A 15,157-nucleotide genomic window follows, 5' to 3' on the forward strand; every position below is an offset into this window, starting at 1 on the left:
TTTTTTTTGAGACGGAGTCTTGCTCTGTCCCCAGGCTGGAGTGCAGGGGCTCGAACTCAGCTCACAGCAGCCTCCACTCCTGGGTTCAAGTGGTTTTTCTGCCTCAGCCTCCTGAGTAGCTGGGACTACAGGCAGGCACTACCATGCCCGGCTAGTTTTTGTTATTTTTAGTAGAGGCGGAGTTTCACCACATTGGTCAGGCTGGTCTTGAACTCTTGCCCTCAGGTGAGATCCGCTTACCTCGGCCTCCCAAAGTGCTGGGATTACAGGTGTGAGCCAATGCGTCTGGACTTTTAATGCCATCTCAAAAAATAAAAATAAATACAATTTGGCGGGGCGCGGTGTAATCCCAGCACTTTGGGAGGCCGAGGCGGGTGGATCACGGGGTCAAGAGATCAAGACCATCCTGGTCAAAAAGGTGAAACCCCGTCTCTACTAAAAATACAAAAAATTAGCTGGGCATGGTGGCGCGTGCCTGTAATCCCAGCTACTCGGGAGGCTGAGGCAGGAGAATTGCCTGAACCCAGGAGGCGGAGGCTGTGGTGAGCCGAGATCGCGCCATTGCACTCCAGCCTGGGTAATGAGAGCGAAACTCCGTCTCAAAAAAAATAATAATAATAAAATAAAATAAACAAATACAATTTATTTTTAGTGTCTCTCATGCAAATCGTTAGGATACACTTATACCAAAAATCAGTCTTTCCGCAATCCAAACCTAACAAGTCGCGTTCACTTTTCCCTGGCACGTCCGGCCTCCCACCCCTGGGTGGGCAGGGGGTGGCCCAGGCTGACGCTCCCTGTGCCCGCAGGCAGGTGCTCCGGGATCACAGCTGTCTGCAGACGCTGCTGCAGCACCTGACCTCGCACAGCCTGACCATCGTGAGCAACGCGTGCGGCACGCTCTGGAACCTGTCAGCCCGCAGCGCGCGCGACCAGGAGCTGCTGTGGGACCTGGGCGCCGTGGGCATGCTGCGGAACCTGGTACACTCCAAACACAAGATGATCGCCATGGGCAGCGCCGCCGCCCTGCGCAACCTGCTGGCCCACAGGCCCGCCAAGCACCAGGCGGCCGCCACCGCCGTGTCCCCGGGCAGCTGCGTGCCCAGCCTGTACGTGCGCAAGCAGCGGGCGCTGGAGGCCGAGCTGGACGCGCGGCACCTGGCGCAGGCGCTGGAGCACCTGGAGAAGCAGGGCCCACCCGCCGCCGACGCCGCTGCTAAGAAGCCGCTGCCACCCCTGCGACACCTGGACGGCCTGGCTCAAGACTACGCTTCCGACTCAGGGTGCTTTGACGACGACGATGCGCCGTCATCCCTAGCCGCGGCTGCGGCCACTGGGGAGCCGGCCAGCCCCGCAGCACTGTCACTGTTCCTGGGCAGCCCCTTCCTGCAAGGGCAGGCGCTGGCCCGCACCCCGCCCACGCGCCGCGGTGGCATGGAGGCGGAGAAGGAGGCCAATGGGGAGGCCGCCGTGGCGGCCAAGGCCAAGGCCAAGCTGGCGCTTGCAGTGGCGCGCATCGACCAGTTGGTGGAGGACATCTCCGCCCTGCACACCTCCTCCGACGACAGCTTCAGCCTCAGCTCTGGGGACCCCGGGCAGGAGGCGCCACGGGAGGGCCGTGCCCAGTCCTGCTCACCATGCCGTGGCCCCGAGGGCGGGCGGCGAGACGCAGGCAACCGGGGACACCCACTGCTGCGGCTCAAGGCGGCCCACGCCAGCCTCTCCAATGACAGCCTCAACAGCGGCAGTGCCAGTGATGGGTACTGCCCACGCGAGCACATGCAGCCCTGCCCGCTGGCCGCACTAGCTTCGCGCCGCGAGGACCCCAGGTGTGGGCAGCCTCGGCCCAGCCGGCTTGACCTTGACCTGCCAGGCAGCCAGGCTGAGGCCCCCGCCAGGGAGGCCGCATCCGCCGACGCCCGTGTGCGCACCATCAAGCTGTCGCCCACCTACCAGCACGTGCCGTTGCTCGAGGGTGCCACGAGGGCGGGTGCAGAGCCCCTCGCGGGGACTGGGTCCCGAAAGCAGGCCTGGCTGCCGGCAGACCATCTGAGCAAGGTTCCCGAGAAGCTGGCGGCGGCCCCACTGTCCGCGGCCAGTAAGGCGCTGCAGAAGCTGGTAGCGCAGGAGGCGCCGCTCTCGCTGTCCCGATGCAGCTCCCTCTCCTCGCTGTCCTCCGCAGGCCGCCCAGGCCCCAGCGAGGGCGGTGACCTGGATGACAGTGACTCCTCCCTGGAGGGACTGGAGGAGGCAGGCCCTGGCGAGGCTGAGTTGGACAGCGCGTGGACAGCGCCCGGGGCCGCCTCCCTGCCCGTAGCCATCCCGGCTCCCCGGCGTAGCCGAGGCCGGGGCCTGGGGGTGGAGGACGCCACGCCGTCCAGCTCCTCAGAGAACTACGTGCAGGAGACGCCGCTGGTGCTGAGCCGCTGCAGCTCCGTGAGCTCGCTGGGCAGCTTCGAGAGCCCGTCCATCGCCAGCTCCATCCCCAGTGACCCCTGCAGCGGGCAGGGCAGCGGCACCATCAGCCCTAGCGAGCTGCCCGACAGCCCTGGGCAGACCATGCCGCCCAGCCGGAGCAAGACGCCGCCGCTGGCGCCCGTGCCAGCAGGTGCCCCCGAGGCCAGCCAGTTCAGCCTGCAGTGGGAGAGCTACGTGAAGCGCTTCCTGGACATCGCGGACTGCCGCGAGCGCTGCCGGCTCCCATCGGAGCTGGACGCGGGCAGCGTGCGCTTCACCGCGGAGAAGCCGGATGAGAACTTCTCGTGCGCCTCCAGCCTCAGCGCGCTGGCCCTGCACGAGCACTACGTCCAGCAGGACGTGGAGCTGCGGCTGCTGCCCTCGGCCTGCCCGGAACGCGGCGGGGGTGCGGGGGCCGCCGGCCTCCACTTCGCAGGGCACCGCCGGCGGGAAGAGGGGCCCGCGCCCACCGGCTCTCGACCCCGTGGGGCCGCGGACCAGGAGCTGGAGCTGCTGCGGGAGTGCCTGGGGGCCGCCGTGCCTGCCCGGCTGCGCAAGGTGGCCTCAGCGCTGGTGCCAGGTCGCCGCGCGCTGCCCGTGCCCGTCTACATGTTGGTGCCCGCTCCGGCCCCGGCCCGGAACCAGGAGGACTCCTGTACCGACTCCGCGGAGGGCACGCCGGTCAACTTCTCCAGCGCCGCCTCCCTCAGCGACGAAACGCTGCAGGGACCCCCCAGAGACCAGCCTGGGAAACCAGCGGGCAGGCAGAGACCCACCGGCCGCCCCACCTCGGCCAAGCAGTCCGTCGGGCACCGGCGCAAGGCGGGAGGCGCCGGCCGCAGCGCGGAGCAGGCCCAGGGTGCAGGCAAGAACCGAGCGGGGCTGGAGCTGCCCCTGGGCCGGCCCCCGAGCGCCCCCGCAGACAAGGACGTCTCAAAGCCCGGCCGGACCCGCGGGGACGGGGCGCTCCAGTCGCTGTGCCTCACGACACCCACTGAGGAGGCCGTGTACTGCTTTTACGGCAATGACTCCGACGAGGAGCCCCCTGCGGCCGCACCGACGCCCACCCACCGGCGCACGTCTGCCATTCCCCGCGCGCTCACGCGGGAGCGCCCGCACGGCCGGAAGGAGGCCCATGCCCCGTCCAAGGCAGCGCAGTCTGCCCTCCCGCCCGCCCGGGCCCAGCCCAGCCTCATCGCAGACGAGACCCCGCCCTGCTACTCCCTGAGCTCCTCGGCCAGCTCCCTGAGTGAGCCGGAGCCCCCAGAGACACCGGCACCGCCGTCCGTCCGTCCACGAGGACGGGAGCCTTCGATCACCAAGGACCCAGGCCCGGGGGGCAGCCTTGACAGCTCGCCCAGCCCTCGGGCCGCGGAGGAGCTGCTGCAGCGCTGCATCAGCTCGGCCCTGCCCAGACGCCGGCCCCCCGTGTCCGGCCTGCGGCGCCGCAAGCCCCGTGCCACGCGGCTGGATGAACGGCCGGCAGACGGATCCCGGGAGCGCGGCGAGGAGGCAGCGGGTTCGGACCGGGCCTCAGACCTGGACAGCGTGGAGTGGCGAGCCATCCAGGAGGGCGCCAACTCCATCGTCACGTGGCTGCACCAGGCGGCGGCTGCCACGCGCGAGGCATCATCTGAGTCTGACTCCATCCTGTCCTTCGTATCTGGGCTGTCGGTGGGCTCCACCCTACAGCCCCCCAAGCACAGGAAGGGACGACAGGCGGGAGGCGAAACCGCCAATGCCCGGCGGCCAGAGAAACGGGGCACAGCCTCAGCCAAGACCGGAGGGAGCTCCCGTTCCCCTGCGGGCCCTGAGAAGTCACGTGGCACACAGAAGACCACGCCCGGGGTGCCCGCTGTGCTCCGGGGACGAACGGTCATCTACGTGCCCAGCCCAGCACCCCGGGCCCAGCCCAAAGGGACTCCCGGCCCCCGCACCACACCGCGGAAGGTGGCGCCCCCTTGCCTGGCACAGCCCGCGGCTCCAGCCAAAGTCCCCAGCCCCGGACAGCAGCGGTCAAGGAGCCTACACCGGCCCGGCAAGACCTCGGAGCTGGCGACGCTGAGCCAACCCCCTAGGAGCGCCACACCACCCGCCCGCCTCGCCAAGACCCCCTCCTCCAGCTCCTCTCAGACCTCGCCCGCCTCCCAGCCCCTGCCCAGAAAGCGCCCCCAAGTTACCCAGGCTGCTGGGTCCCTGCCCGGCCCCGGGGCCTCCCCGGTGCCCAAGACGCCGGCGCGCACCCTCTTGGCGAAGCAGCACAAGACACAGAGGTCGCCCGTGCGGATCCCGTTCATGCAGAGACCAGCCCGGCGGGGGCCGCCAGCGCTGGCTCGGGCAGTCCCGGAGCCGGGCCCCAGGGGCGGGGCGGGGGCCGAGGTGGGCCCGGGAACGCGCGGGGGCCGCCTGGGCCTCGTGCGCGTGGCCTCGGCCCTCTCCAGCGGCAGCGAGTCCTCCGACCGCTCGGGCTTCCGGCGACAACTGACCTTCATCAAGGAGTCGCCCGGCTTGCGGCGCCGCCGCTCGGAGCTGTCCTCGGCCGAGTCCGCGGCCTCTGCCCCCCAGGGCGCCTCGCCCCGCCGCGGCCGACCCGCGCTGCCCGCGGTCTTCCTCTGCTCCTCGCGCTGCGAAGAGCTCCGAACGGCGCCCCGGCAGGCCGCGTCCCCGCAGCGGCCCCCCGCGACCCGACCCGGCCCCGGCGAGCGCCCGGCCCGGCGCACCAGCTCCGAGAGCCCGTCCCGCCTGCCCGTGCGCGCGCCCGCCGCCCGGCCCGAGACGGTCAAGCGCTACGCGTCGCTGCCCCACATCAGCGTGGCCCGCAGGCCGGACAGCGCCGCCCCCCCAGCCCCCGCCCCCACCGACGCCGCGCGCCGCAGCAGCGACGGGGAGCCCCGGCCGCTCCCCAGAGTGGCCGCGCCAGGCACGACGTGGCGGCGCATCCGAGACGAGGACGTGCCCCACATCCTTCGCAGCACGCTGCCCGCCACGGCCCTGCCACTGCGAAGCTCCACGCCCGAAGACGCCCCGGCTGCGCCCCCGCTGCGCAAGACCAGCGATGCCGTCGTCCAGACAGAGGAGGTCGCTGCCCCCAAGACCAACTCCAGCACGTCCCCGAGCCTGGAGAGCAGGGAGCCCCCCGGAGTCCCCGCCGGCGCCCCGCTCTCCCTCCTCGGCAGCGACGTGGACGGGCCCGGCCTCACCAAGGCTCCCATCTCCGCACCCTTCGTGCACGAGGGCCTGGGGGTTGCCGTAGGGGGCTTCCCCGCCAGTCGGCACGGCTCCCCCAGCCGCTCGGCCCGAGTACCCCCCTTCAATTATGTGCCCAGCCCCATGGTGGCTGCAGCCACCACCGACTCAGCCGCGGAGAAAGCCCCGGCCACCGCCTCGGCCAGTCTCCTGGAATAGTGGCCTAGGCCGGCCTTCTGGAACGTTCTCTCCCGGCCCTGCGGCCCGGTCTGGCTGCCCCGTGGGCCTGCGCTGTAGATGCCCCCCCGTAGGTCGCCCCAGGGCCTCTGCCCAGCTGAGCCCCACCACCCTCTGAGCCCCCGCCCAGCGCAAGGGGGCTTCGTGCCTCACCAGAAGACCTTGGCTCTGTGCCGCGGCGTCGAATCCCGGCCGTGAGGCGCTGGCAAGGGCGCCCTGGCCCAGCTGTGACGCGCGGCCCTTCCCCTGTCGGGAGCCGCTGCCTGACCCCGGGCGAGGAAGGGGACAGCCTCTGTGTCTGGGTCCAGGTCCGCTGCTTCCGAGGGGGCGGCACTGGGGAGAGGGCGGCGCTAAGCGGGCCCGCCAGCTGGGGGCCCCGCGGCGCGCAGGGGCGAAGCCTGTAATTACGGCAGCCGCGGCTAATGCGCTAATGAGGGCTTTGCAGGCTTTGTTTTCATCTTGAGCCCCAGCTGTGGAGTGCGGGGTGGGGTGGCCGAGCCCCGCCCAGATGGTGTTCAGGGAGCCCGGAGCCAAGCTCCCCTATGGAGCCGAGAGGGCAGGGTGGGAGGGGCAGCAGCCAACAGATCCCCAGGCCTGCTGCACCCCTTGGCGGAAGACTGGAAGGCAGGGGGATGCGCACGATGGGAGAGGACCCTGGTGCAGACGGCGGGACGGCTGACACTTAGACCCCAGAGATGCTGGCTGCCAGCTGGGGCGACCCCAGGGGTCGCTGGGGTCAGATCGTCCCGGCCTAGCCCAGCCCCGGCGGGTGAGACCAATGGTAAGGAGACTGAGGCCCTGGGTCCTGGGTCCCGCGCTGGACTCTACCCAGCGGAGGCTGCACTTACGGAGATCACCATATGTGGGCGCGGTCAGTGCCCAGGACTGCGCCTTTGCTGACCTCGTCCCTGTTCTGTTCCCTTGTGGTTCATGATGCATAAATCGTAAGCCCTAGGCCTCGGGACAGCACGGCGGGGGCCCTGGGGACCACCCTCGCCCTGCACTCGGGACTCTGGGACGAGGCGGGAGGTCCGGGGGCCGCAGACGAACACAGGGCTGGGGAGTATCTGGTGCCAAATGAGGCGAAAGCTGGCAGAGGGGCCTGCGGGCTCAGGTGCTTCAGCCCCTGGCCGGGAGCCGGGCGTTGTGCATGGGGCGGGGCTCCGGGACTGGGGCAACGCCTCGTCCTGCAGAGGGAGCCAACGACCTCTCTTCTGCAGAATCCCAGCCTGGGCAGGCGCTGCCTTCACGCGCGGATCTGCCCGGGCCGAGGGCACACGCTCACTGCCCCACGGGCCTTCTCCGGGAGGAGGGAAGCAGAGTTTGAGGGCTGGGTGGATGGAAACTGCGGCCCGGCCACGGATACCACCATCCCTCCTGACCCGTCCCCAGCATGCACGGGGCCAGCCTTCTGGCAGGAGCTGTCCTCAACCCAGGACTGCTGAGTGAAGCTGACCCTGGCCTGTACCCCCACTTAATGCTGCTGCTCCTCTGTCACGCTGCATCCTCTGTTCTGGGCCCGAGCCCTGCCTGAGTCACCGAGGAGGCACCACCACCAGGGGCTAGAGGTGCCAAACACTCCCTCCTAAAACCCCGCGGCCAGGCGAGGCTGCGCACGTCGGGTGGTTCTGAGTGAGGAGGCCGCAGGTGGCTGAACAGAAAGCGGAGAGAATGCAGGCGAGTGGGGCGACCTCCCGCCCCCTCTTCAGGACATGGGCGGTTGGGGGGATCTCAAACTTGCTGTCCCCACCCACGGCTTGAGGGGGACCCGGGTGTTCTCTTCCGAGCTTTTGGAGTTCAGGATGTCAAATGTGCTCACCCTCACCCCAGTGAGCCGCGTCCCACATGGCCAGGGTGTAGGGAAACCAGACAGCGGCAGGTTGCTGGTGGCAGGGCCAGGCTGTGAGGGACGAGGTGCAGCAGCCTCCCACGCACTGTGAGACCCTGGGTGGTGCTCTCCTGGCTCCGTGCCTGTTTCCCCACGTGGGCCGTGGGGAACTCCTAGAGCTACCTCTTGGGCAGGCATGGTGGCAGCGATGATGGGGAGACGCCCGGTGCTCACAGAACTTGAGTCTGGCCGGACCCTGCCCATGCTGCCTCTTCTCTGACCAGCCCTGGGCACTTACTCCCTCCAAGGCTGAGCCAGAGGACCCGACCCGCCTTGTCCAGCAGCAGGGTGCCCAGCACGGCTGCTGGCCCCGTCTCCCACCGTCACCCCGAGTCCTGAGCTCACTTCTGCCTTCTGCACCCCCTGCCTCTGGGGCCACAGACACACCTCAAGGCCCAGTCTTGGCTGTCTCCAGGAGGACACAGGCAGCCAGCAGTCTCTGGACAATCAGATCCAGGTGGGACGCCCACCTTAAGGCTTCCATCCCACTTCGGCCCCTGCCTGCCACCCGGCTTCCCTGCACCAGGGTGACAAGGGGTCTGCCTGCCCCCTGACTCCGGGGCCAGTCCTAAGAAATGGAGGGTGTCAGGCTTCGGGGCCAGGATGCAGGGAGGGCGGAGGCGTCCTGAGGATGACAGTGACCAGCACTGGCCCCCCCAACACCGCCACATGTGGGTGCTGAACTTGGGACACCATGCCCACCGGCATGGGCCACCCGAGCTCTGACAGCATTACCTCACCCCGCCCCACCTGTTGCCCCAGCCCAGCCCCCATGACACGCCTGGTCTGTCTGCGAGTCCTCCAGCTGCTGCCCCTTGTTTCTGTACCGGGTCTCTGCAGTGTTAAACGCACATGTAAATAGGGACAGCCTGTCCTCCCCTAAATGTAAAGCCGTCTGTCCAGTGTAAGGGTGACACCGGTCAGCCGTCTGCACACCTTTAATAAACTGAGCTGTGCAACTGCCCGGCGCCATCGCTGCTGTTCCTCAGATGGGCTGCAGGTGGGGTGGGGGGTGGGGGGTGGGTTCATCACAGTCTACATGGTGCCCCAGAATCCCTGAGAAGACCCCACCCCAGGTCAGGTCCCTGGAAGCAGAGCCTGCGAGCAGAGGGTTTACTTGGGGGCACCCCCAGATGGGCAGGGGAGGCACTGGGTGAGGCCAGGAGTCTCCCCCTGGTCCCGAGGGAGGGTGGGCTCCGGGGGTGCACACACCCCAGCCAGGCGATCCCACCTACGTCCAATACCTGGGCAGTTATTACAGCAGGGCCCAGCGTGGGGAAGCGGGCACCCGAGAGCCACCAGGAGCTGCGGCAGCTGCAACAGCTGGGAGGGAGCCACACGTACACAGGCTGGGGGAGGAGGGACGGCCCCACGTCAAAGCCACTGTCAGGGAGCACAGCCCTGGCCCAGCGGGGGACAAGGAAGGCTTTGACTGGCAGCAGCACAGGGCTACAAGGCGGGAAGGGCTGACAGGAGCCGCTCCCCTGCCCACCGTCCACCCTGGGACCCCACCGGGACCTCCCCTGGCCAGGTGAGCAGCTCACAGGAGGGACCAGTGAGAGGCCGCCAGGGCCCGGGCTGGGTTAGGCGCCTCCCAGGCTGTGTGGCAGGCCCCCTGCCTTCAGGGAACAGGCGGCATCCTCTGTGTTCCAGAAACAAAGCCGGCTGTGGATCTGGCGAGGGCCAGGCAGCCCCAGGTCTCTGGGTCCGGTGGACGGTCCCTACACGCAGCGCTAGGCTGGGCTGGGCAGCATTCCTGGGGTCGCCGGCACGTGTCCCTCCCCAGCTTCCAGAGCCCCAGGATGGCGCTGCCCACAGAGGCGCCGTTCAGACAGCCGCACACACAGGAAGGCGTTTATGTGCAGGGCCGGCCTCGGGGGCGCCTCGTCCAGGTTTCCACTCCAGCTGACATACAGGATGAAAGGCCCTTGGCGAGACTTCCATCTTAGCGCCCCTTCCCCTGGGAGGGCCAGAACCCGCGGGGAGCAGGCCCGGGACCTGCTCTAGCCAACAGGGTGGCTGTGAGGCCCAGGGCTCCCTGGGTTCCTGGCCGGTGACTGAGCCGCCCCAGCAACAGCAGGGGCTGGGGAGCCGGGGAGCCGGGGAGCCGGGGAGCGGGGCCAGGCCTCAGCGCTGCTGCTCTGGGTGACCCCAGCAGCCCAGGGTGGTTGTGAAGACTGACGTGGCTGAGTCTGGAACCGGGAAGCGACATCGGGCTGGTGCTGGCCCTCGGGCTGCTCCTACACCGGCTGGGCACCCGCTGGACAGAATCACAGTTAACACCTTGGTCCCGACACCCGGACTCAGAAGTGGACAGGCAAGTGCCTGCCCTGGGAGGAAGGAGAGGCCTGCTCCCAGAGGCCCCACCTCAGATCACGGCCACCGAAGCCGAGGGCAGAATGCCAGCAGGACGGTGACGTCCCCATCCTGTCAGGAACCCCAGTGGGCCCTGAGGTCACAGCCAGCTGGGTGGGTCCCACCAACAGGGCATGAACAGGACGACAGATGAACCGCAGCCACAGCGCCAGGAGGGCAGCCCGCGTCCGCTGCCCACGCCAGCTGGGGCCTGGTGAACGCCAGTCTGGGGCTGATGGACCCACAGGGAAGGCCTGGGCGCCAGCCACCTCACACACTGCCCAGGCCTGCGGGACCCGACACGTCAGCCTCAAGAGGCAGCCTCGGCGCCCGGCAGTGCCGCCTGCTTCATCTGGGCGACCTCCCGCTCCAGGTCCTCGCCAGCTCGCCGCAGCTGCTCACACCTCTGCCTCAGCGTGGCGCCCGCCTGCCGCAGCCGCTGGTTGTCAGCCACGTAGGCCCGGCTCTGCCGGTACAGCTGCTCCCCCGGGGCCTCCATGTCCTCCATCATCCTGAAGGGGACCGGGGGGTCTGGGACAGGACAAAGAAGCGTCACTACCCGCTGACCAGGGGACCCCAGAGGGCAGCCCCCTGGGTACGCCTCACTGCGGCCCCCAAAGGACACGGATCCCCACATTCCCTGAGCCAGCTGCTGGCCGGAGTCTTTAAAAAGACGGAACAGGCCAGGTGTGGTGGCTGTCACTTAGCCCAGCACTCTGGGAGGTGGAGGCTGGAGGATCACTTGGGCCCAGAAGTTAGATACCAGCCTGGGCAACATGGTGAGACCCCATCTCTACCAAAAAATACAAAAATTAACCGGGCATGGTAGCGCACACCTATAATCCCAACTTCTCTGGAGGCACAGAGGCGGGAGGATCACTTGAGCCTGGGAGGTCGAGGCCGCAGTGAGCTATGACCGTGCCATGCACCCCAGCCTGGGTGACGAGACTTTGTCTCAAAATAAATAAATAAATAAAAACCAAATAACAGAAGCTTCCTGGCCCATGAGCTGGGAGAGGCACAGCAGCTGGGTGGCAAGAGGGGCCAGGGTCTGACGGGGGTGCCAGGCTTCCAGCTCTAGGCTACCCGCCTTAGCAAAGCATGTGACCAGGGGGATCAGGTCACAGAGCTCAAGCCTAGCCAGCGGTGGCCCTGTGGGCGGTGTTCCAATCCGAAAACCTCTCCAGGGCCTGCAGCCTCAAGTAACCCACACCTGGGGAGGCGGGGCCAGCGAAGGTGGAGGCGGGGCCGGAGGTGGAGGCGGGCCGGAGAAGGTGGAGGCGGGGCCGGAGGTGGAGGCGGGCCGGAGAAGGTGGAGGCGGGGCCGGAGGTGGAGGCGGGGCCGGAGGTGGAGGCGGGCCGGAGAAGGTGGAGGCGGGGCCGGAGGTGGAGGCGGGCCGGAGAAGGTGGAGGCGGGGCCGGAGGTGGAGGCGGGCCGGAGAAGGTGGAGGCGGGGCCGGAGGTGGAGGCGGGGCCGGAGGTGGAGGCGGGCCGGAGAAGGTGGAGGCGGGGCCGGAGAAGGTGGAGGCGGGGCCGGAGGTGGAGGCGGGGCCGGAGGTGGAGGCGGGCCGGAGAAGGTGGAGGCGGGGCCAGCGAAGGTGGAGGCGGGGCCGGAGGTGGAGGCGGGCCGGAGAAGGTGGAGGCGGGGCCAGCGAAGGTGAAGGCGGGGCCGGAGGTGGAGGCGGGCCGGAGAAGGTGGAGGCGGGGCCAGAGAAGGTGGAGGCGGGGCCGGAGGTGGAGGCGGGGCCGGAGGTGGAGGCGGGCCGGAGAAGGTGGAGGCGGGGCCAGCGAAGGTGGAGGCGGGGCACCCACTCCCTGCCAACGCTCACATATAGGGGAAACCACGTGAGGCGCCCTGCTCCCCAAAGCGTGCAAGCCCACTGCAGCGGGTGGAAGCAGCACAGACTCGGGGTCATGCAGAGAGGCGACAGGGTCCGCTCGGCTCTGGCCTGGCCCTTGGCCTCCCACTAAGGAAGGCTGCACGTGCCGTGCAGGCCGGGGCTGATGGCATCACCTGACACCTCCTGCTTTAGGAACAGGGTGGGAAAGGCCCGACGGTGCTCACGGATGAAGGCAGGCCCGCCACGAGGCCCCTCTACCTTCTGTGAGCCCCTGCACAGCTGTGCCTCAGTTTCTCCAAACAGCCATGGCCCCGGGCCCATGACGCTGAAACCACGGCTCCAGCACCCTCAGACGACCGAACTGCATGCTGTGAATAAACCCAACTCGTGCGCTTTGACCGGTACTGGCCGACAGAACCTTCCAGATGATGTGCACACCTCCCACCTGTGCTGGCCACACGGCAGCCGCCAGCCACAAGCGGCTCCCTCTTTGTTTTAGAGACAGGGTCTCACTCTCTCACTCAGGCTGGAGCCTCCAACTCCTGGGTATAAGCAATCCTCCTGCCTCAGCCTCCCAAAGTGCTACAATGACAAGCATGAGCCACTGCACCTGGCCCCAGAATTTTCTAGCATTAACTTCTTAAAAACGTTTCCATAGAAATTCAGTTTCTGTCATCCACGACTGTTTCTTTCTCTTTTTTTTTTTTTGAGACGGAGTTTCGCTCTTGTTACCCAGGCTGGAGTGCAATGGCGCGATCTCGGCTCACTGTAACCTCCGCCTCCCGGGTTCAAGTGATTCTCCTGCCTCAGCCTCCTTAGAAGCTGAGGAATTACAGGCACGCGCCACCACGCCCAGCTAATTTTTGTATTTTTAGTAGAGACGTGGTTTCACCATGTTGGTCAGGCTGGTCTTGGACTCCTGGCCTTGTGATCCACCTGCCTCGGCCTCCCAAAGTGCTGGGATTACAGGTGTGAGAAATGTTCCTTCTCACCTGCCCCCGTTTACAAATGAGAAGTGTATTCACGGCTCCTGGGCCTTACAAAAACGGGCAGCAGCAGGGCTTGTCCGGGCCCTACTTTACCACCCCTTTTACATTCATTCATTCATTTTGAAACGGAGTCTCACTCTGTTGTCCAGGCTGGAGTGCAGTGGCGCGATCTCGGCTCACTGCAACCTCCCCCTACCGGGTTCAAGTGCTTCTCCTGCCCGAGCCCCGGGTGGCTGGGATTCCAGGCACCTGCCACCACTCCTGGCTAATTGTATTTTTATTAGAGACGGTTCCACCACGTTGGCCACGCTGATGTCAAACTCCTGACCTCAAGTGATCCACCCACCTCAGCCTCCCAAAATTCAGGGATTACAGGTGTGAGCCACCACGCCAGGCCTTTTTTTTTTTTTTTCCCCCCCCCACTGTTTCTGAGACGGAGTCTTGCACTGTCTGAAGGGCTGGAGTGCAATGGCACGATCTCGGCTCACCGCAACCTCTGCCTCCTGGGTTCAAGCTATTCTCCTGCCTCAGCCTCCCGAGTATCCGGGATTACAGGCGTCTGCCGCCATGCCCAGCTAATGTTTGCATTTTCTTTCTTTTTTTTTTGGGGGGGGGTTGCATTTTTAGCAGAGACGGGGGTTTCCGCATGTTGGCAAGGCTGGTCTCGAACTCCTGGGCTCAAGCGATCCTCCCGCCTCATCCTCTCAAAGTGCTGGGCTTACAGGCCTCGGCCACTGCGCCCCGCCTCCTCCCCGTCGGAAGGACCCTCTGAAAACGGGCCCCACTCGACAGAGGAGGAGGGGGAGGCTCGGAGAGCACAAGGCCCGTGCCCTCGTCCCTGGGGTGCCCGGGGCGTGGACGGCCAGGCGTTAGGGCTTCTCTCCCTTCCCCGTTGCTGCCGGGGTCTCAGGTCCGCCCTTCCCCGGGACCGGGCTCCCCTACCTTCCGGGGCCAGGGCGGTGAACACGGGGTCCTCTGCCGGGGCCCCCCGCACGTCCTCCAGGATCTGCTCCACCGTGGGGGGCGCTGGGCGGGTGGGCAGCAGCACGCGCTTCTTGGCCTTGGAGCCCATCTCTGCAGGCGGGGAAGGGAGCGCTGACCCGGGCGTTCACCTCTCCGCCTTTGCCCGCACCGCTCCTCCCGCCCAGCGAACTCCTACACACCCGCCGCGGCCCCGCTCCGGGGGAAGCCCGCCCTGTCCCGCCCCTCCGGCCTCGCCCCAGGCCCTGACCCTCCCTCCCTCCCCCCAACAACACGGTGGCCAAGGCTTCACCGTCTGGCTCAACCTCTAACTCAGTTTCCCAGCGGTCAGCCCAGCCGCCGGCCTCTCCTCACCTGGACGCAGAAACCCGGACGCCAGCGTCAGCGAGGCAGCCACTTCCGCTTCCGGTCGGACAACCGCCCCGTCCCCGAACGAGAGAGGCGCGCTTCCGGCCTCCTCTGGCGCCGGCCCCGCCCCTTCTTAAAGGGACCGTGTCCTTGAAAACCGGATGCCAGCCTGGACGAGCGAGGGATGAGAGCCAGTTCGAGACCAGGCTCCGCTGGCTGGGTTGAAAAGCATCCGAGGCTCATCTTTCTGAAAAGGCGGACATGCAACCCACGTGCTGTCGGGAGGACAAAGCCACTGTCCACCTAAAGGGGCCTGGTGGTGCAAGACCCCTCGGTGGCGTTGGCTGCGGGAATGGTCACCGAGGCCGCAGGGATGCAGGGCGGGCGGCCGCAGCGCCCCCGCCTCCGGTCGAGGAGGACCCTGTCACCTCGGGGGCGGGTGCCGGAGGTCGCTCCCCCCCTCCCCGGAAGCCTAGGAAGGTAGAAAGCGGAAGGCGCTTTTCCTGTGTTTCAAGAGCTTTATCGAGATGCCCTTTATGTACCATAAAGTTCGCCTGTTCTGTTGTGTTTAGAGGCCTCCAGGCGCCACCACGCCCAGCTAATTTTCCTTTTTTTATGTTTTTTTTTTTTTGAGACGGAGTTTCGCTCTTGTCGCCCAGGCTGGAGTGCAATGGCGCGACCTCGGCTCACCGCAACCTCCGCCTCCCGGGTTCAGGCAATTCTCCTGCCTCAGCCTCCCGAGTAGCTGGGACTACAGGCACGCACCACCATGCCCAGCTAATTTTTTTTGTATTTTTAGTAGAGACGGGGTTTCACCATGTTGACCGGGATGGTCTCGATCTCTTGACCTCGTGATCCACCCGCCTCGGCCTCCC

The 15,157-nt window shown here is 67.0% G+C and overlaps 2 protein-coding genes across 9 annotated transcripts in view; one reads left to right on the forward strand and one right to left on the reverse strand.

Moving 5' to 3' along the window:
• APC2 (APC regulator of Wnt signaling pathway 2) overlaps window positions 1-8,731 on the forward strand; it is a 26,562-nt gene extending 17,831 nt beyond the window's left edge. For all 7 annotated transcript variants that reach the window (XM_035285670.3, XM_035285671.3, XM_035285672.3 and 4 more), the window contains exon 15: window positions 810-8,731. In XM_035285670.3, the coding sequence (XP_035141561.3) occupies window positions 810-5,862 (5,053 nt within the window). In that variant the 3' untranslated portion in view covers window positions 5,863-8,731. The remainder of the gene's footprint in view (window positions 1-809) is intronic.
• Window positions 8,691-14,341, reverse strand: C22H19orf25 (chromosome 22 C19orf25 homolog). 2 transcript variants are annotated; one of them, XM_035285683.2, is made up of 3 exons: window positions 14,289-14,341; window positions 13,896-14,027; window positions 8,691-10,654 (listed from the first exon to the last, which is right to left on the reverse strand). In XM_035285683.2, the coding sequence occupies exons 2-3, from the start codon at window positions 14,023-14,025 to the stop codon at window positions 10,434-10,436; spliced, it is 351 nt and encodes a 116-aa protein (XP_035141574.1). In that variant the 5' UTR covers window positions 14,026-14,027; window positions 14,289-14,341; the 3' UTR covers window positions 8,691-10,433. The 2 variants fall into 2 exon arrangements, with proteins under 2 accessions (XP_035141574.1, XP_035141575.1); XM_035285684.2 differs by having other exon boundaries at window positions 14,240-14,341.
• Between the last annotated feature and the right edge of the window lie 816 nt (window positions 14,342-15,157).

Source organism: Callithrix jacchus, chromosome 22 (genome assembly GCF_049354715.1).
Source record: "Callithrix jacchus isolate 240 chromosome 22, calJac240_pri, whole genome shotgun sequence".
Classification (NCBI taxonomy): Eukaryota; Metazoa; Chordata; class Mammalia; order Primates; family Cebidae; genus Callithrix; species Callithrix jacchus.

Coding starts and splice junctions, on each gene's coding strand:
- C22H19orf25 (XM_035285683.2), bottom strand. CDS start 14,025: ATGGGCTCCAAGGCCAAGAAGCGCGTGCTGCTGCCCACCCGCCCAGCG. Junction 10,655..13,895: donor CACCGCCCTGGCCCCGGAAG/GTAGGGGAGCCC, acceptor GTCCTGTCCCAG/ACCCCCCGGTCCCCTTCAGG.